Source organism: Eretmochelys imbricata, chromosome 8 (genome assembly GCF_965152235.1).
Source record: "Eretmochelys imbricata isolate rEreImb1 chromosome 8, rEreImb1.hap1, whole genome shotgun sequence".
Taxonomy (NCBI): Eukaryota; Metazoa; Chordata; order Testudines; family Cheloniidae; genus Eretmochelys; species Eretmochelys imbricata.
Genome location: NC_135579.1, coordinates 57,202,009 through 57,224,479, shown reverse-complemented (window position 1 = coordinate 57,224,479; position 22,471 = coordinate 57,202,009). Strand labels below are relative to the sequence as shown.

At 41.1% G+C, this 22,471-nt stretch overlaps 1 protein-coding gene across 1 annotated transcript in view; it reads right to left on the bottom strand.

Annotated features, from left to right (window-relative positions):
• PLA2G4A (phospholipase A2 group IVA) overlaps positions 1 to 22,471 on the bottom strand; it is a 134,414-nt gene that overhangs the window by 48,302 nt on the left and 63,641 nt on the right. The window contains exons 5-7 of the mRNA XM_077825030.1: positions 8,415 to 8,528; positions 5,262 to 5,299; positions 1,944 to 2,085 (exon numbers count right to left, since the gene is read on the bottom strand). Of these exons, the coding sequence (XP_077681156.1) occupies positions 1,944 to 2,085; positions 5,262 to 5,299; positions 8,415 to 8,528 (294 nt within the window). The remainder of the gene's footprint in view (positions 1 to 1,943; positions 2,086 to 5,261; positions 5,300 to 8,414; positions 8,529 to 22,471) is intronic.

Genomic DNA, 22,471 nt, shown 5'->3' with positions numbered 1-22,471 from the left:
ATTTTCCAACAGCATTCTCTTTTTCACCAGCTCTAATTGCACTTGTATGGTACCTTTCACTCAACGATCCAAAGCCTTTTACAATCAATCAATTAAGCCTAGGCACAGGTGACATGTCCACTTAAAAATAGAGTAAGAGAGTAAGTGACTCATGCAGGAGGTCATATCAGAAAGGAGAACTGCATCCAAGAGTCCCAACTCCCAGTTTTATGCTCCAATCCCTAGACCACACTGCCTCCATCAAACTACAGTAAGGCTATGTCCATTTGCAAACATCCAAAGGGCTGTGGTATAGTTTTGTTCTGGAATAGTCCAATCCAGCTCCTATTTAAGTCAATGGGAGTCTTTCTTTGATTTCAACAAAAGTCAGTTTGGGTAATCAGTTAACTTGGTACAAACCTGAGTTTTATAAAACTTGCAGATTTAAAACAATCCCTGCAAAAGTCTATCACATTCTGCTAATGCTAAAAGAAAAAGACAGCTTCCTAACCTAAACCCATATAAACATGTGCTGTAAGGACAGTCTTCATTTCAGTGTTATCAGCCAGCCAATGTGCAGAGACCAAATAATTGTCACTGTGTTTAACTGGTGGTAACAAAAAATGATCCTTAGACACTAATGGCCAGATTCACAAAGGAATTTAGGTCCCTAAAAATGCAGATAGGTGCCTGGTGTGATTTACACATATGGCTAAACAGGTTAGGTGCCTAATTCCCACTGAAAGCCATCGGAGTTAGGCCTTAGCCCATTGAGACAGTTTTGTAAAGCTCACTATGTGCAATCTGTATCTTTAGACACCTAAATATTTTATGAATCTGACCCTAATGACTTGGTTTTCAGAAGTGCTGAGCACCCATAACAATGGGTCTTGCAGGTGCTTATCTCCTCTGAAAAAATCAGAGTGCAAGGACCCAGTCCTGCTAGTGTACTCAGCAGAGTGCAAGCACCTTGTAGGAGATGCCCAGCACTTTGCAGTATAAAGCTCTAAGTGTCAGAACCAGGATGTGGGCAGTCTAATGGTTAGAGCAGGGGATAGGAGTCAAGCCAAGGGTCAGAGCTGGGGTCAGAAGCCACCAACTCAGGGGTTCTCAAACTGGGGGTTGGGACCCTTCATGAGGTCGTGAGGTTACTACATGGGGGGTTGTGAGCTGTCAGCCTCCACCCCAAACCCCACTTTGCATCCAGCATTTATAATGGTGTTAAATATATTAAAAAGTGTTTTTAATTTATAAGGGCGGGGTCACACTCAGAGGCTTGCTATTTGAAAGGGGTCACCAGTACAAAAGTTTGAGAATCACTGCACTAACCAGAGCCAAGGCTCAGAGCCAGCATCAGGAGTCAGGCAAGGGAGCAGAGCTGGGGCAGACTGGAGGAGGAGCAATGCTGAATTGGCTAACCCAGGCTCAGATGAGAGGGAACTCAACCTCATGGTTCCTGACACTAAAGATACAATAATAGCAATAGAGAAGGAGCTGATGGATCTCTGATCTAACATAAGTAGACTTTCTTTTAGGTGTTTTGTTAAAGATTCAGAAAGAAAAGAACTGAAAATTATGTTACAGGCTGTTTAATGAAAGTGTCAATAAAGATTAAAAGCCAAGGTTTTGATCCTGAAATGTGCTCCATCCAGGTAGATCCCTGTGCCATGAGTAGAGCGCTACTGACTTCAATGGAGCTCCATGAGCATGAAACTCATTGCAGGATAAGCCTAAAGATTTAACTTACAACTTCGAGAGATGGCAAAATCAGCCTCATCCCATATCATGAACGTGCTGCGACTAAAAGATGTTTATTTGTACTTATACAAAACTTTGAATTGTACCCTTCATCCTATTCTTTATTTTCATGTCTTTCAGAAAGACAGGAATAGGGTTCCAAAGGTAATACTGTACTGATCTGGCTGCTCAGGTTGTAATTATTCACAGTAGCATTTCAAACCCACATCACGGGAAGTGGCCAAGTTCTTGCTGTTTTCTGCTCCTAGGAGGGTTTTCATTTTCTGCATGATATTTTCCCTCCGCTGCTGTCGAAATGTCTTCTCCTGATCGCACAGAGCCATGCTGAATCGGAGGTCAGTTGAAGAGCTGTTTTGCAAAACAGACAGACTGTGAACCCCAAAACTGATAAACAAAATTTCACTTATGATCCCATAGACTTTAATGGGAACAGGAGCTATTGGTTTACGTTATAAAAGCAATAAAATACAAAGTGCTAGATACACTGCATAATCGTACTTTCCATTAAGCCATTCTAAGGGGAAAGAATGGTCACAGTGTCTCTTTAGCAAATATGAACCCTCCCAGTATTTAACTCATTTTATCTGGCAGGACTACAGTTCATACACTAGTGAACACATGAAAGAGAAGACATAAAATATTCAGCTGCTAGTAATGTATTCTGTGGTCTTTTTTTAAAAAAAAGTGAAGTTAGCACTGATAAAAAAGTGCTAGATTCACAGCCCAGGAACTGAATTCTCTGCTTATCCACAGATCAAAGACAGTCTGAACAACTGCAACGAATGCTTCTTTGCATAACCTCACTAGCGCACATTAATGTTGACTTAGAGGTGCTGTGTCAAGTGGTGAGATGATAATTCAATCTCCATGGACACTCAGTCCTTGGCCTCTCCCCTGAGATTGTCACTGAGTGACAAATGTGGTAGCAAACTCAGCAGGACTTGCACCAGTGTCGTTTAGGCCAGAAGTGGATCCCCAATGTATCCAGCAGGGCCTAATTTTTGTATTGGGATTTTCTTGGGATTCCACAAACTGGACTCCTACTTTCCACTGCACATAGTGTAGGCAGGGTAAGAAGTTTCATCTGCCATTTGACTCGGGATGGTTAAGACTCACTGATCTTGTACACCACTCGGAGGGTGTGATCCCCAGTGCTCCCTCTGTACTTTTTATTGCATGTCTATTTTATCAATACACATTATTAGAAAGGTTCCAATCCACCAGGGACTTTATCATGCCCTTAACTTTAACTCTGTGAGTAGTGCCATTGAATTCGATGAGACCACTCATTGAAAGTTAAGCACATACTTCAGTGTTTTGGTGCATCAGGGCTATAGGCTGTATGTTGGAAAAGGGGGTTTGGTGGGGGGGGAGGGGACCTGGCAAAAATCTTTGCTCACATATACCTCACTGAAAGTGAGCCATTATGAAAGATGAGCTAAACATCTCTTTGGGGTATTTTGACAACTCAGTTACTAGACAGCACCCTCCAGGGTTCCTTTTCGACAAACATACAGACCTGTGAACATGTAACATCTTAGGTAAAGTGGAAATATACATCACAAGACAGTGAATCAAACTATTATGCAGTCAGATGAACAGAATGAGTAAAGAAGAAAAAAGACTGCCTAGAAGCAAGGCACCACCAAAATGCACATAATGGTACAATTCAGAGAGCAGTGACTGCTGTACTGTACAGCACGACTGAAAGGAATTGCAGATTTCTGAGTTTCATCAGCTAAATTAAACAGCATATTTCATATGTGTTCGATGCAAATTACAGACATGAAAAATACAGCAACCAGACTGGCTAATCACAATGCCCTGGCCTTGGATTTAGGAATACAGTGGACTGAATGTTGCTGTCTTTTACATCTCTGCAGTCTCTCTACAACCAGTGGGGTTTCCAGAGTGTAGCTGGGAGCATAATTTGGCCCCTTGTGCCATGTTGTTACGATATCCTAATATATTCTATAATTGCAACACAACATGGCTATGAGGCTTGTATTGAGTTAACATCGTAAGCATGAATTAATCACACCCTGTTGTGTCTAAATGTATAAGCCATAGGAGTTTTAGGGGTGGCCGAGTGGACCACACACAGATGTCTATCTGTTGGCATAAAGAATAAGATGAAACAAACCCTAGGGGCTGTTTCCCGCCATAAGGAGTTATATTTAATATAGTGATGGTGCATGAAATCACTACTATAGTTACAGAAGAAAATTAGTCAATTTTTAAGTTCTCTGTTTTCAGTTGCTCATAAATTTTAGATTGAAAATTTTGGTGCCAGACCTATTCCTCAAGATATGTTGTTTCTCTGAAGAGAGGCGAAACCACACATGATAAAAATGAGTCATATCACTTCATTCACTGGTGGATGGTGTTCAGGTACTACAGTAACGAGGATGGCATAAGAATTTAAATAGATTAGGATTAAATAGAATTCCCTCCTCTCCCAAATATATTTATTTCACTAAATCACTTCAGACATTCTTGAGAAATGAGAAGTGAATTTGGGGCAGGAACCATCTTTCTGTTCTGCGTTGGTACAGTACCTACACAATAGGGCCCTGGACCATGTTTAGAGCTCCTAGGTGCTACAGTCATACAAATAATTTTTCCTCACTTTCAAAAAATATTATGACCACATTTTTCTTCATAGGGATCATTCAAAAAATAGTTGATCTATAAAACCAGATCTGTAAATAGCCTTCATTGAAGAATTATTTCTTACTTTGTTATGTGTGGAGATGAGGAATGGATTTAAAATAAAGACTTTGAGATGAAAATGTGAAGGTGCGCATGAGAGCATTTCATTATTTGCTTACCCTGAAAAGATTTATGCATGTGCTTAACTTTGCACATGAGGCTAAATCCGGGCACCAGTGAAGTCAATGACAGCCTTGCCATTCACTTCAGTGGGGCCATAGTTTTATTGATAGTGCACAGTTCCATTAAAGTCAGTTGCAATTACTTCAACAGGAATATCCTCCGTGTGCAAAGTTAAGTATAAGCATAAGTCTTTGCAGGATTAAAATCTTAAAGATTGATCTGATGAGCATGCATCTGCAGCTAGCTAGCTAAAAGTTGAGATTAGATTGGAAAATTGCTGTGGAAGAGTGGGAGATGACTGCAATAAGGATAACTCCTGAGGCTGGCTGCCTACTGAGCTTCTAAAGTTCTGCATAGGAGAGGACCACTGGAAAGGAGCACACGTAGTGGAGGCCCTGGAACAAGGATCTTATCAACTACAGCCTTGCTCCTGCAAACACTTAAACAAGTGCATAATTTTACTCACATGAATGATCCCATTTAAGTCAACAGCAGACTTACTTTGTGGTCGCAACCTTCACTTTTGAATTGTCCTGAATTTTCAGTGCTTGATATTTCAACTTTAATACTAGTTAATTTTGCATTTCATTTTATATACTTTGGGAAAAAAAATTACAATGAATAGAAAATAAATAGGCTGCTCACACAGTCATTCTCTACATATTTGTTTGGTTAAGTGAGATACTTACCAGACTTCAAGAAACAATTCCAAAGTCATTTCTGTGACCTAAACAAGAAACATTTCAAGCTGATTATATCATTTATAGATGAAAGAAAACACATGCACTTTGAATATACACGCATCCTCCTCCTTATAAGTTATACATTCACTTTAAAAAGAGGAAACAATTGACCAGATATGTAAATGGATTTCCTTAGGAAGAATGACTATTTGGAAGAGTGAACAGAGTGCTTTCGAAGGGGGTCACACAGTACAGAGACTACAGTTCTCAGTTAACACAGAGAGTATGTGGTGTTAAATCTTGACTTGAATTAGTCAAGTCCCATTAGCATTGTCTTCCCTCATACATTGCTTTGTGAGTGAGTGTCACCCTTGACCAGGATGTAATTTTAGTTCAAGCTCCACATTTCTAAAAACCTTGGCCTCTGCTGCCAATAGCAGTACTATTTGCTCCACATGCCGCACCAGTAGGTACTACATCTCTGATCTGGATTTGAAGCAATGACACACAGGTAAATGATTGTACTGTATGGTCTGAGACACCAAGTCTGCCATCACAAGCAAATATGTTTACAGTGTAATTTAAAAGATAAAACGTCCAAGCCTGCAGCCCTTGCATGTGCAATTAAAATTATCATCATTATTATTATACAAACTTTTAATTAACTTCTTTAGGCATGCATAAAGGCTAAAAGATAAGAGAAGACTTTATCACAGCTGACTGAGAGTCAAAGAGAAAGAAAAAGATGTTTTCTGCCTATTTTGAATAAACAGTCCAACAGAAACTCACTATGTATTCAAAGCTAGAAGGACCGATACAAATATTCTTTAATCAAACAATATTTGTGGTGACATTTGAAATCAAAAAGTTGAAAAAATGTCAATGCCTGATCCTTAAGGGATAGATCATATCTGTTAGGCATGTCTCAGTGTAAGAAGCAGCTCGAACCAGGCAAGCACTAGGATCAATTCTACCTCCCTGAACTCTATGATGCATAAGGGAAATATGTCTGCTATTACACTCTTTTATGAGTAACAAACTCTCCCACATAGCACCTGCCCCTAGAAGGTGGAGTACCAGTAAGGCCTTTAGAAGGCCAAAATGAAAACATGCAGTGATGCACTGGCTTTAAGAATGTAAACTCTGAATATTAAATAGACTCCAGAAGTGAAATGCCAGATTCAACAGCACTCCATTCTCTATGACAAAATACAAATATTAGGCACAGATGGTATATATTAGCTGTGCATGTTGAGTTCAACCTGATTTGGAATTCCTCACCATTCTCTCATAAGTAGAGCTGGGTAAAAAATTTCTCATGAATATTTTATTCAATAAAAAATGCAGTCCTGGTTGACCCAAAACAATCTGTGAAGTTGACACAAAATTGCCAGAGGAGGAGGAAGTCCTGCTGCCACCACCACTGTCCTCCCTGCTAGAATGTGGAAGACTGCTGTGGAACAGACCTGAAACTGATCTTTTCGATTGATTCAAATTTTTGAAACATTTAAGATTTGGTTTGACCTGAACTGATTTTTTTTTTCTGTTTTTCAGAACTACCACTGGACTTGAAAAATCAGTTATTTGAACAGTTCTACTCGTAAGGCTCATCATAGTTTGATTTCTTTAAACAAGCCTTTTCCCTACTCATTGTCTAATGTAAAGGAAAGTTAGTGAACTAAATGACTCCATCCACAGAAAAAAGGTATCTGCAATTTGACAACTTAACATTAACACACAATATATAAAGCATATTGGTCGCAATTAATTACAGATACATCAACCCCTTTTCCTCTACCTCTCTTTTTTACTAACTAAATGATAATTCAAGTCTTATTTCTGTAACATGGAAGACCAAGACACCAATACAGAAGAGTCAACCAAAAAGTGAAAAAGATCAGGAATTAACCAGAGCATTCATAAGACACAAGTAAGTGTGTCAGGTAAGCAACAACTTCCGAAAGAGATGGTGTTAGAATTACATCAACTCTCAGGCTGCAGTAAATTACACTTTATATACATTTCTTAACTGATTTACCAAAAAGGCCTTAATCAATTATTTGCTTTAACCAAACAGGCTTTAGTAGTGATACCACATGCCCTAAAGCTTTGTAGGAAGGGCCACGGATCAAAATTTATGATTATATACATTATGGAGTGAAACTGAAACACATACATTGTATAGAATGTAAATACTTTAACATCTAAAGAAAAACTTCAGCTACAAACTCTCTTTCAGCTATCTCTTTTTTTAAGGATTTATAGTATAGACTGAGATTGCTGCTAAATTAACTCAATTAGTTTTGTATAAAGGCTCAGACAGAATAATTCAGTTGTGACTTGCCTTAATTTTACAGAAGTCACATAAACACATCATTATATGTTAACCAAGGCTGTGTTACTGCGAGTCATTTACTAGCAGTGCTATGTAGAATAGTTAAATAATCTCTGTTAGTGCTCCTGGAGCCACACACAGCATAGTAGAAGGTAACTTGCATTACAGCATTTGAATTGCTCCTCAGGCCAATAAAGTCCTATTGAATTGAATTGAGCAGAGGCTTGCTCCACTGAGATGTATCTTGAAGTTACTGCATCACACAGAGTCCTCTTGGAAGGGATACTAATGTATTATGTTTTAAAAATAACTATTGAATGTTGATGTTTTTCCCACTCTTCTCCCATACAGAAATATATAATGTGTATACTATTGAGATGAGGATGCTGGGGATGAGGGTGATCTTGGGACTTCCATATATCTCAGAGCAGGAGCTCCCTGCCAGTATCAAAGGAAGGACAAACCATCTCCTCATCTTCCAACAGTGTAATTGGGAGGCAACTCTGAGTTGAAATCAGCATCAGTGAGGAGAAAGTGAGGTCCTTTTGGAAAAGCTGTCAGGGCATGATAGTACCTACATGGATAGCATGTAATCTACTACAGAAGCAATAGCTTCTATGTGATCTAGGAAAAAGCAAAACTCCCAGGCTGCTACCCAACCAGAATACTGTGTAGCTAAAGATAAGAAACCTGAAAACAGACTTACATTGTGTGCTCTGACTTGCCAAATACCAGATTTCAAGTCAGCTGCTACTGCATTAACATTCATAGTCATGGTTGAGACTTTAGCAAAACAGGCCAAACTATTGAGATTTGCAACTTACTTCATTAAAAGTAAATGGAACTTCTTTCTTCTCCCCCAGTTTCAGAGAGGATATAAGAAATGTTGATGTGCCAAGAGTCTCATCCATGACATAGTTGGCATCCATTAATGTGATCTACAAAAGATATAAAAAGAGAGCTTTAAAAACAAAAATATACACTATAGATAGGAACATGTCTAAGCCATTCGCTCTGTACTCAATGACCAGACACAAGCAACAATATTCCTTTGGCACTTAATAGGTTTGTTCATGACTTAGTAGAAAGCTTTTGAGGGTTTGCACTGCACAGATATGAACACTTACGTAGCATCATTCACACTATCACAGTGCTTTACAAACTTATCAGATCTACCACCATCCTTGACAGGGGATGTTTAGAAGGCCAAAAGTATAACTGGGTTCCCCTTGCCATGTGGGATAACATTTTATAGGTGGTGAAACTGATAATGTACACAATTTAAAAGCTATATGCCAAAGATCATACAGCAAGTCAGTGGCAGCAGTGGGAGCAGAACTCAAAGTACCTTAACTCAAATTATAAGAAGATAAGAACAGCCATAGTGGGTCAGACCAATGGTCCATCTAGCCCAGCATCCTGTCTTCTCACAAAGACCAATGTCAGACACTTCAGAAGGAATGACTAAAACATGGTAATTATCGATTGATCCATCCCCCGTCATCCAGTCCCAGCATCTAGCCATCAGAGGACACCCAGTTCATGGGGTTGCATCCCTGACTATTAAACATTAATAGACCTATCTTCCATGAACTTCATAATTCTTTTTTTGAACCCAGTTATACTTTTGGCCTTTAAAACATCCCCTGGCAACGAGATCCACAGGTTGACTGTGAGTTGTATGAAGAAGTACTTTCTTTTGTTTGTATTAAACCTGCTGACTGTCAATTTCATTGGGTGACCTCTAGTTCTTGTGTTATGTGAAGGGGTAAATAACACTTCCTTAATCACATTCTCCACGCCATTCAAGATTTTATAGACCTCTATCATATCCCCCCTCAGTTGTCTCTTTTCCATGCTGAACAGTCCCGGTCTTTTTAATCTCTCCACATATGGAAGCTGTTCCATACCCCTAATAATTCTTGTTGCCCTTCTCTGTACCTTTTCCAATTCTAATATATCTTTCTTGAGATGGAATGACCAGAACTGCATGCAATATTCAAGGTATGGGAGTACCATGGCTTTCTAAGTGGCATTATAATATTTTCTGTCTTATTATCTATCCCTTTCCTAATGGCGCTGAACATTCTGTTAGCCTTGTTGACTACCACTGCATAGCGAGTGGATGTTTCCAGAGAACTATCCACAGTGACCCCAAGATCTCTTTCTTGAGTGGTAACAGCTAATTTAGACCCCATCATTTTGGAGGTATAATTGGGATTATGTTTTCCAACATGCATTACTTTGCATTTATCAGCATTGAATATCATCTCCTATTTTGTTGCCCAGTCATCTGGTTTTGTGAGATCCGTTTGCAATGCTTTGCAGTCTGCTTTGGACTTAACTATCTTGAGTAATTTTGTATCATCCGCAAACTGTGTCATCTCAGTGTTTATGCCTTTTTACAGATCATTTATGAATGTTGAACAACACAGGTCCCAGTACAGATCTGTGGGGGACCCCATTATTTACTTCTCTCCACTGAAAACTGACCATTTATTCCTGCCCTTTGTTTCCTGTCTCAACCAGTTACTGAACATGAGAGGGCTTTCCCTAATTCCTCCTAACCCATGACTGCTTATTTTGTTTAAGATCCATGGCCAATCAGAGGAGAGGCCAGGAGGGCCATTTGGCCTGGGCCTCAAGCTCAAGAGGAGTCTCAAATTTAGACACTTGTTAATTTTTTGGCATTTGATAAGTTTCACAACTTGTTTTTATGCACATCCATATCGCACCAAAATGTGACACACTCTCTCAGCTTAGAGCTGCAAATTTAAGCAAATAAGAGATGTGATTTGGTAAAAGACATATTTTTTTTGCTAACTGATTTTGTCATATTAAAGAGTTAAAAATGTTCATAAATATTAATAAAAATATATCAGTTCTGATGCCACAAGATTAGACCGTGATGAACATGTCCTCTCAGATCAGCTGATTATATAAACAAACCACTAATAGTGGCTGGTGCTGGATCAAGTGCATGTTGAAAGGTAGAAAATTGTTACATTTTAGTGTCTTTATCATTTTACTTCTAGTTGATTAAGGAATTATTTATGTGTGAGAATTCCTCATTATTATCTTTCATTTTGTGTTCTTAATTAGTATTCCTTCATTTTAAGTCTTTTCAGCATTTGTGTACCATTCAGCATTTGTGTACATGTTTACAGTAGAAGATTTCAAGTGTAGATAAGCTACTTATTTACAGCAGAATATTTCAAGTGTGGATAGGCTACATATTGACCAGTTAGATCACTACGAAGAGGAGATTTGAAAGTGGTGCAAACAAGAGACAGCAAAAACAACTGAGTGAAGCAGCAGCAACTAAGAGCTCAAAGCCAATAACTTCATTTCTCAAACCACTGGAAAACACACCTTACCCAACAAACAATGCTGCAGATAATGAAAATTCCGCAACTGCAACAGGTGATATTTCAATGCCAATATCTGAACATGAGGACAGTAGTCAAGAAGGAGATGTGCCAACAGGAACAGATGCAGGAGAAGATCCTGTGTACGATCAAGAAACTCAACAGCAACAGGAAGATGTAGATCTTACACAGCAAGAGCAATTCATGAGTACTACAGGTTTGACTGTGACTGACATTGGAATTACTGACAAGAGCAATGCTGCCCAAATGCATTCTTTTCTTCAAATTAGTTGTTTTCAGATTCCAAGTAACATTCCACAAGATGCTGATAATCATGCTTTCCCTACTCGTCTATTGACAAAAACATTTCCAAATGGTGAGACCTGCACAAGAGACTGATTATGCTGGAGTATGGAAAAACAATCTCTGTACTGTGCACCCTGCTTCCTTTTGAACAAAAGTGCTTCAAATGCATCAGTTCTCTCTGGTCAGTCAGGATGGAGCATCAACAGAGGCTGGAGGAAGTTGAAAGACCGAATACCGTCACATGAGAGTTCAACATCACACAAAGAAAACTATGGGCATGGCTACACTTGCAGATGTAGAGCACTTTGAGTTAAACCTGCCTTCGGAGAGTGCAGTAGGGAAAGCGCTGCAGTCTGTCCACACTGACAGGAACAAGCGCACTGGCGTGGCCACATTTCTGGCACTTGTAGCAGCATTGGGAGCAGTGCATTATGGGCAGCTATCCCACAGAGCACCTCTTCCCATTCTAGTGCTATGGCTTATGGGAAGAGGGCGGGAGTTGCAGGGCATTCTGGGTCCTGTCCCAATGCCCCGTGATGCATCAGTTCACATCCCAGCAATCCCTGTGCTTCTGTCCACATTTGGAGCCATCTTTCAACGTTTTTTGTACTGCACACTCTGTCTTCCCTTTCAGTCTGTGGGAATGGAGCCCAAACTGCTGAGGAGTATGCTGACGAGTCTTGCCAGCACATCACATTTGGCAGTCGAGTTATTGCTTATGATCCAAAGTGACAGTGAGGGCTCCGATGATGATATCAACTCAAGTAATGCATATGACACGAGTTTGCTTGTGGCATTCATGGACATGCTCACCGTCATGGAACACCGCTTTTGGGCTCATGAAACAAGCACTGAGTAGTGGGATCACATCGTCATGCAAGTCTGGGATGACGAGCAGTGGTTGTAGAACTTTCGAATGAGAAAAGCCACTTTCATGGGACTGTGTGAGGAGCTCGCCCCCACCCTATGGCGCAAGGACACGAGATTGAGAGCTGCCCTGATGGTGGAGAGGCGGGTGGCTATTGCAATCTGGAAGCTGGCAACTGCAGACAGCTACCGATCGGTCGTTAACCAGTTTGGAGTGGGGAAGTCGACCATTGGAATCGTGTTGATGCAAGTTTGCAGGGCCATTAATCGCATCCTGCTCAGAAGAACCGTGACTCTGTGTGACGTGCATGATATTGTGGACGCTTTGCACAAATGGGTTTCCCTAACGGTGGAGGGGTGATAGATGGGCACACATATTGCAGTTCTGGCACCAGCCCACCTAACCTCCGAGTACGCTAATTGGAAGGGGTACTTCTCGATGGTTCTCCAGGTGCTTGTGGATCACCATGGGCGTTTCATTGACATTAACGCAGGCTGGCCCAGAAAGGTGCATGACGCATGCATCTTTCGGAACACTGACCTGTTCAGGAAACTGCAAGCCAGGACTTTTTTCCCAGATCAAAAGAGCACTGTAGGGGAAGTTGAAATGCCCATTGTGATCCTTGGAGACCCCACTTACCCTTTAATGCCATGGCTCATGAAACCCTGCACAGGGAGCCTCGACAGCAGCAAGGAGCGGTTCAACAACAGGCTGAGCTGGTGCTGAATGACTATGAAGTGTGCTTTTGGCTGTTTAAAAGGCCGCTGATGCTCTCTGTATGGGAAGCTGGACCTGGTCGATGACAGCATCCCCGTGGTTATATCTACGTGCTGTACCCTCTATAACATTTGTGAAGGGAAGGGGGAAAGATTCACTCAGTCATGGAACTCGGAGGTTCAACACCTGGAGGCTGAATCTGAACAGCCAGAGAGCAGGGCTATTAGAGGGGCCCAGCGCAGGGCTGCAGGGATTAGGGATGCCTTGAGGGAGCAATCTGAGGCTGAAAGCCACCAGTAATGTCTGGTGCCCTGCACGGGAGTGAAGTGCAGTGGTTCCAATGTTTATAGGAAATTGTGTTTGCTATGACAGGTTTCAGAGTAACAGCCGTGTTAGTCTGTATTCGCAAAAAGAAAAGGAGTACCTGTGGCACCTTAGAGACTAACCAATTTATTTGAGCATAAGCTTTCGTGAGTCCGATGAAGTGAGCTGTAGCTCACGAAAGCTTATGCTCAAATAAACTGGTTAGTCTCTAAGGTGCCACAAGAACTCCTTTTCTTTTTGTGTTTGCTATGCTGACTTGCAGTGCCTGTTGCTTTCCTGGGCTAAGGTATCTTTTACTTTATGCAATAATAATGAATGTTCTCAAAGCCAAAAAATCCATTTATTGAAAAGAAAATTCATTTACTGAAAAGAAACACAACTGCTTGGGAAACAGAAAGGGCAAGTGGGTGGGGTGGGGAATGGTACAATCACAGATTTGCGTATGCCCTGTTATCATACTCAGCCTTCTTGTCTGGAGTGCTGTGCAATGAGTGCTGCACTTCAGGATGGCTATACTGCATGGAAATGAGGGTTGACTGCAGAGGGTAAGGGTCATAGTTTTCAGGGCTGGGTGGTGAAGCTACGGGTGTTGGAGGCAACTGGTGGCGATAAGAACCTGGAAGTTGGGGAAAGTGGGTTGGAGGGACATGGGGGCACAAGGGAAAGAGTTTTGGGACAAGGGCTGTGGGTTGGCGGGTGGGGGCGGTAGTGCTCCGCCAGCATGGCTACGAGCGCTTGGATTGAGTCCGCTTGGCGCTCCATGATGCTTATCTACCGATCTGTGCTTTGCTGCTGGAGCACCGCGCTTTTCTGCTGGCGCTCCTCATTCTGCTGGCGGATCCTCCTTTCACTGTCTCGCCACTCCTGCACTTTTCGATTTTCATTACTTGAATGCTGCATTACTTCATGCAACATGTCTTCCTTGCCTCTACATGGCCTCTTTCTGATTCTTTGGAGTCTTTCGGCCGGTGATAACACGGACGGATGAGATCTCAAGGTTGCATCTGTAAAGGCAAAATGCAACACTTAACAGAGGCAGCATTGTTCACACCAGACAGAGCAATGATTCCCCCGTACTTAAGGGCAAGCACAGTCTACACAATAGCATAATTTGCCCATCCCAAAGCGAGCGCACATAACCCATGGGAGCCCCAAAATGGTGAGTAAGCACAGGGTCAAGCATGACTGATTGTTTCACGGCTGTACAGTCCTCTGGGTTTCTGTGCCTTGGGGAGAGCCAACAGCAGCGGGGGTCCCTATACTGAACACTGTCCCCACATTTTCCACAGGAGTTCATCCTGGAAGATATCTCGCTGCTGAGGGTGACCTGGGAAGCAAGGTAGGGTCTTCTACTGCAATGAGGATTCTGTCCTGGCCCATATGCAGCTTGCCTGTGTGCAGCAATGGTCCCCCCGCCCCTCACAGCACAGTGGCACGGACAAGTTAGCCTTACTGGGAGAAGGAACACAGTGGCTCTTCTGAGAAACCTACACAAGTGCATTGCCCAATTTCTGGATGAGACCTTTGAAGAGATCACTGAGGCCAATTACTGCGATGTGAGAGAGCGTATCAATGCCCTATTCCGCATCTAGGTTTGCATGCAGCCCTAACCATCCTCACCCCAAGAGCCCGTACCGAATAACTTCCTTCCCAAAATAGAAGCCGCTTACCGGGAACCTCCTCTGGTGTTTGTCCTTCCCCAAGCACCGGCCGCCGCAACTAGCTACCTTCCTCCTGGCTTGAGAACAGCTCCTGGCTGCATGCATCTAGGGATTCCAGAGTGTCTTCCTCCACCTCAGCACCCTCGCTCCCGCTTTGCTGCTCCTCCTCCTCCTGCCTTGTTGAACTGGGATCTGAAGTGTCCATGGTGGTACTCGGAGTGGAGGTGGGGTCGCCCCCAAGTATCACATCCAGATCTTTCTAGAAATGGCAGGTCGCAGGGGCAGCACCAGAGCACCTGTTTGCCTCGCAGGCTTTGCAGTAAGCATTCTGCAACTCCCTCATTTTAACCCTGCACTGCAGTGCATCCCAGTCATGGCCCCTTTTCATCATGTCCCTTGATATCTGCCTGAAGGTATCATAATTCGTATGGCTGGAGCGCAGCTGGGACTGGACAGCTTCCTCCCCGCAAACACTGATGAGGTCCACACTGGGGATCGCCTGGAGTGTGGAGGCATGGTCATCTGGAAAGATTCGCTGAGAGCAATCCACGCCTGGCTGAGCAAACAGGAAGGGGATTTTCAAAATTCCCAGAGAACTTAAAGGGCGGGTCAGGCGGTTGGTCACCTGACGGCAGGGCAGTAGAGTTCAAAGTGATGACCAGAGTGGCTAGAACAGGCACTGTGGGACACTTCTGGAGGTCGATCAGAGCGCATTAATAGACCAGGGTGTCCACATTGGCTCTGCAGCACTCCAACAGGGCTCAGCAAGTGTTATGCTTCTTGTGGAGGTGGACTGCCAGGAGCGCTCCAGCCGCGGTGTCCAGGTGCTCTACGTGCCTTACTAGTGTGGATGTGTCATGAGTTAGGGCACACAGGGCTCCTTTAATGCGCTCTAACTCGCAAGTATAGCCAAGCCCATAGATGCACTGAAATCAGCCAGTAGGGAAGCATCAGCTGAAAGTTCAGTTGAGAATTTAGTCTTGACTGAACTCTCTTCAGAAACTAATAACTGGAAAAAACTTCTTGAGTGCATCCTGAATGTCATCCTTTTTCTTTCTAAGCAGGATTGGCTTTCTTTGGTTATAGTCAAGATATTGGTGATCGTGCAAATGCAAACTTTCTAGGCACAGTTGAGCTCCTCAGTAAATATGACCCACTTCTATCAGAGCATGTTAAAAGTGTTCAAGAATTGCAAGAGAGTCAAAAGTGCATGCAAGTCCATCATCTCTCCACACGCATACAAAACGAGTTTATTGAGCTATGTGGGTCATTCGTACAAACAACAATTCTTGATGAGATTCAAAATGCCAGGTATTTTTCAATCACTGTTGTTGCCACTCCTTATTGTTCTCACAAGGAACAGACTACTATGGTTATTCGATATATTAAGATTGTAGACAGCTCAAAATTTTCAATTGAAGAAAGATTTATCTTGTTTGATAATTTCACAAGAAAAACTGGAAAAGAAATTGCTGCTCAAGTACTAGCAATTCTAGAAGGTTTTAAGTTAGATTTTCAAGCCTGCACTGATCAAGCCTATGACAATGGATCTAATATGGCTGGGAAATACAAAGGTGCACAAGCAGTTCTGCTTGAGTATAATTCAAACTGTATTTTCTCCAGCTGTGGAAACACACACTAAACCTTGTAGGTGTTGACTGTGCTGAATCATGCAAGGAGGCAATTACTTACTTTGGAACTATTCAGCAAATGTACAATCTCTTCAGTAGCAGTCCACAAAGGTGGGAAATTCTAAAGCAGTATATTCGTGTTTCACTGCATGGGATGTCCAAAACTATATGGTCTGCACGGATTGATCGTATTCAATCCGTATTCAATCAGTTGCGCAGCATTTGAATTCAGTGAGGAAGGTTTTAAATGAGCTTGAATCTCTCAATCTCACTGCACAGGCTCGAACTGAACTTCAGTCTATTCAGAAGCACATGTCCAAATTCGAATGCATTCTGATGTCATCTTTGTAGATGAAGCTACTTACAATGATTTACCAAACTAATCTGGTAATTGAAGCACACAACGCTACACTTGATGTTGAGAGGGATAACATTGAAAGTTTTATCAATTACATCCAACAGATTTGTGAACAATGGGATGCGATCCTGACTGAGTCCAAATTAGTAACACAGAATATTGGCATTTCATCTGAGTTCTCCACCAATCGCAATTTACCTACTGAATCCAATGCTGAGCAACATTATAGGCTCAATGTCTTCCTTGTCATCACTGACTCTATTCAATCAGGTCTTACACATCGATTTGAGTCTCTGCAACTAATTTGTACCTTTTTGGGGTTTCTTTGGCAGTTCAACAGACTGAGTAATGAAGATCTACTTTCTGCAGCTGAACAATTTCAGCAACAGTACAAGAAAGAAATCTCAAAAGATCTCAGTGATGAGGTCATCTTCCTCAAACAAATATCGTCCATGAACTTTGAATTGGATTGCAAGCCAAAGGAATTGCTTCAAGAAATATGCTAACTTGGACTCTCTTGGGTGTTTCCTAATATCACAACTGCATTGCGTATTTTTGTCAGTTTGCCTGCATCAGTGGCTTCAGGTGAATGTACCTTCAATGTGTTGAAGCAGGTAAAGAACAATCACCATTCAACTATGGGACAAGAGTGTTTGAATGGGCTCACCATGCTTAATATCAACTGTGACATTGCACGAAAGCTAGATTTTTTCCTCATTAATTAATGCATTTGCACAGAAAAAGGCTAGAAAAGCATTTGTTAAATAAAAAAATATTGAAATTATGTCTTACTCTTTTTTTGGTGCATTAATTTGTTTTCATGTGTTGTCATTTTTAATTTTTACTATGGTTAGGGGCCTCAAAAGCTGGAAGTGGCCCAGGCCTCTCTGGACCTCTGAGAGGGCCTGTTAAGAGCCTTTGGTGAGGGACCTTGTCAAAGGCTTTCTGAAAGTTCAAGAACATTATATCCACTGGATCACCCTTGTCCACGTTTGTTGACTCCCTCAAAGAATTCTAATAGATTGGCGAGGCATGACTTCCCTTTACAAAAGTCATGTTGATTCCTCCCCAACAAATCATGTTCCTCTGTCTCTGATAATTCTGCTCTTTACTATTGTTCCAATCAATCTTCCTGGTACTGAAGTTAGGCTTACCAGCCTCTAATTGCCAGGATCACCTCTGGAGCCTTTTTAAAAATTGGCATTACATTAGCTATCTTCCAGTCATCTGGTACAGAGGCCGATTTAAACGATAGGTTATATACCACATATAGCAGTTCTGCAATTACACATCTGAGTTCCTTCAAAACTCTTGGGTGCATACCATCTGGTCCTCGTTTCTTATTACAGTTAAATTTATCAATTTGTTCCAAAACCTCCTCTATCGGCACCTCAGTTTGGAACACTGCCTCAGCTTTGCACCTAAAAAGAATGACTTGTGTGTGGGAATCTTCCTCAATCCCTCTGCAGTGGAGACTGATGCAAAAAATTAATTTAGCTTCCCTGCAGCAGCCTTGTCTTCCTGGAGTGCTCCTTTAGCACCTCAATTGTCCAGTGGCCCCACTGATTGTTTGGCAGGCTTCCTGATTCTGATGTAATTTTAAAAAGTTGCTGTTAGTTTTTGTGTTTCCTTTGTTAGTTGCTCTTCAATTCTTTTTTGGCCTGTCTAATTATATTTTTGCATTTCACTTGCCAGAATTAAATCCTATTGAAGAAAATACAAACGAGGACAGACTTCCAATTTTTAAAGGATGCCTTTTTGTCTCTAAATGCCTCTTTTGCTTTGTTGATGGCTTTTTTTTTTCAGTCCTCTTACTATTTGGGGGGAGGGGGGGTATACATTTAATTTGACCCTCTATTATGGTGTTTTGAAAAAGTTTACATGGTCCTTGCTGGCATTTCAATCTTGCAACTGTTCCTTTTAATTTCTGTTTAACTAGCTTCCTCATTTTTGTATAGTTCCCCTTTTTTAAGTTAAACACTACTGTGGGGGCTTCTTTGGTATTTCCCCTCACACAAGGATGTTGAATTTAATTACATTATGGTTGCTATTACCAAGCAGTTCAGCTATATTTACTTCTTGGACCAGATCCTGTGTGCCATTTGGGACAAAAATGAAGAATTGCCTCTCTCCTTCTAGGTTCCAGGATTAGCAGCTCCAAGAAGCAGTCATAATTTCTAGTGTCTAGAAATTTTATCTCAGCATCGCATCCTGAGGTGACATGTACCCAGTCAATATGGGGATCATTGAAATCCCCCATTATTATTGGGTTTTCTGTTTTTGTAGCTTCTCTAATCTACCGGAGCATTTCATAATCACTATTACCATCCTGGTCAGGTGGTTTGTAGTATGTTCCTACTGCTATACTCCTATTATTCAAGCATGGAATTTCTATCCACAGAGATTCTATGGTACAGTTTGATTCATTTAACATTTTTAATATATTTGACTCTGTGCTTTCTTTCACATATAGTGCCACTCTGCCACCAGCACGACCAATTCTGTCATTCCTACATATTTTGTACCCTGATATGTCTGAGTCCCATTGCTTATCCCCGTTCCACCAAGTTTATGTGATGCCTATTATATTAATATCCTCATTTAATACCAGGCACTCAAGTTCACTCATCTTACTATTTACTATGTAACTTTCAGTTCCCTACTCTTTTTAATTACTAGATCACAGTATAGCAATAAGTAGTTGGCGTAATGCACAGAAATTCCAAACTTGGAAACATCTACTCTATGTCCAATCAAATCTAAAAACCCATTGGCATGTTCTCCATCTCAGCAGGGACCACACCTTTTGGAATGTGAGCTGCACAAGTAAACAACTGGGACTCTGGAACACAATTTCCCATTCCCATTGCCATACCAGTGTTTGGAAGAAGCATAACAAGTCATATTTCTGGAGAGAAAGAAGCAAAGGAGGATGCATCAGATAGAGCCTTCTTATGGTGATATCATCATGTTCTTCATCAAGGACATGCTTACATACACACACACAGACAGAGGCAGACGTACCAAAGAACATAGCTGCAATTATTAAAATAATAAATGTTCTCATATCCTTCAGTAAATCTTTCAAGGGTGAAAGAAACCTGTAGATACCAGGAATGGGTTTTTTATCATTGATTTGAATGGGAGCAGAGTTAGGCATGTTTGAACTAGAGCACATCTTTTAGAAAAACATCCAATATCATAAGAATGGCCCTACTGGGTAAGAGCAATGATCCATCTAGCCCAGTTTCCCATCTTTCAACAGTGGCCAGTGCCAGACACTTCAGAGGGAATGAAGAAAATAGGCCAATTATTGAGTAAACTATCCCCTGCCGTCCAGTCTCAGCTTCTGACAGTCACATGTTTAGGAACACACAAAGCATGTGGTTGCATCCTGACCATCTTGGCTAATAGCCACTGATGAACCTATCCTTCATGAACTTATCTAATTCTTTTTTTAACCCAATTGTACTTTTGACCTTCACAGCATCTCCTGGCAACAAATTCACAAGTTCACTGTCCATTGTGTTTTGAAGTACTTCCTTATGTTTGTAATTCTTGATTAAAAAATTTCCAATACTGGAGAATCCACCATTACCCTTGGTAAATTGCTCCAGTGGTTATATTATCCTCACAGTTTTAAGAAGTAGGCCTTATTTCTACTCTAAATTTGTCTAGCTTTAACTTCCAGCCACTGCATCTTGTTATACCTTTGTCTGCTAAACTGAAAAGTCCTCTGTCATCGAATATTTGTTCCCCATGTACGTACTTCTAGACTGTGATCAAGTCACACCTAACCTTCTCTTTGATAAGGTAAATAGACTGAACTCCTTGAGCCTTTCACGATAAGGTAGGTTTTCCAATCCTTAAGTCATTTGCATTCTCTGTGGCTCTTCTCTAAACCCACTCCATTCTTTTCAACATACTTCTTGAAGTGTGAACACCAGAATTGGACATAATAGTCCAGGAGAGGTCACGCCAGTGGAAAATGCAGGAGTAATCTCTTCTACCTTTCTACTCCTACTCAAGATTCAGCTGTTTATACGGGCAAGGATCACATTAGCCCTTTTGGCCACAGCGCTGCACTGGGAGCTCATGTTCAGCTGACTTTCCACCATGATCCCCAAGTCCTGGCTTCCCAGGATATAGTCCCCCATCCTGCATGGCCTGCATTCTTTCTTCCTAGATATTTACAATGACTTTACATTTGGCAGTATTGAAACACATACTGTTTGCTTGCACCCAGTTTACCAAGCGATCTGCACTGTTTTGTATCAGTGACCTGTCCTCCTCATTATTTACCACTTCTCCAATCTTTGTGTCATCTGCAAACTTGATCAGCAACAATTTTATGTTTACTTGCAGAACACTGACAAAAATGTTAAATAGCATCAGCTGAAGAACTGACTCTTGCAGGACCCCTCTGGAAGCACATCCACTCAATGGTTCCCCAGTTACAATCACACTGTGAGACCTATCAGCCAGTCTAGTTTCTTAATCAAAATATTATGTAGTACCAAGTCAAATGCCTTCCAGAAGCCTAAGTATATATAGTACATTAACTCTATTACCTTTATCAAGCAAACGTATATCAAAAAGATATCAAGTTAGCTTAACAAGATTAATTTTTCATTAACCAATGTTGATTGATAATAATTATATTAACTTCCTTCAATTCATCAAATCCCATATCAGCCATTTCATTATTTTGCCTGGGATCAACATCAGGTTGATTTACAATTACCTGAGTCATCCCATTTACCCTTATTAAATATTGACATAACGTTAGCTTTCTTCCAGTCCTCTGTAACTTCTCCACTGCTCAAAGACTTATTGAAAATCCACATGAACTGTCCAAGTAGCTCTTTGGCTGTTTATTTAAAATTCTTGGATGGGGGAAGAACTTGCTGAAAATGAATTTGCTGAAAATGTCTAACTTTAATAGTCACGGTTTAACATTGTCCAGAGTTACTGTTGTAATGTAAAGTATTTCATTATCTTCACAACATATGAATACACCATTTAGCCTTTTCCCAAATATAGAACAGATATTTATTGAACATTTCTGTGTTTTCTTTGTTATTATTGACAATTCTACCATTTCCATCCAGTAATGGATGAATACCATTGTTAGGATTCCTTCTGTTCCTAATTACTTGAAAAAAATTGTTTTTAACTCTGCTGACCATAGATTTTGCTTTTGTGTCCTTTTGCTTCCCTTGTCAAGTTTCTACAGTTCCTAGCTTATAACTTATATTCACTGCGATCAATTGCCGCCCCCTTCTCTCCTTTATTTTTTAAAGAAGCTGCTTTCACTTCCCCCTCTAAGACAAGTTGCAGCTTTGGGGGCATCTAATATAGTGTTCTTAAACAGTTCACAATTATGCACATTCTTCTGTTTAAATTCTTTCTCACAGATGATTTGCTCACTTTTTTCCATTTTTGTGAAATTGGCAGTTTTAAAGTAACAAATATATAAGTGATTTGGTCTTTATTTCTGTTTGCACATAACAAGCCTTGATCACTTGCACCTAAGCAATCACTATTTTTTAGTTCTGTGATCAATTCCTCCATTTCTCAAGATGAGACATGATATAGAACTTCCCATGCTGGATGCAACACCCTTGAAGGATGTACTATATGTTAGG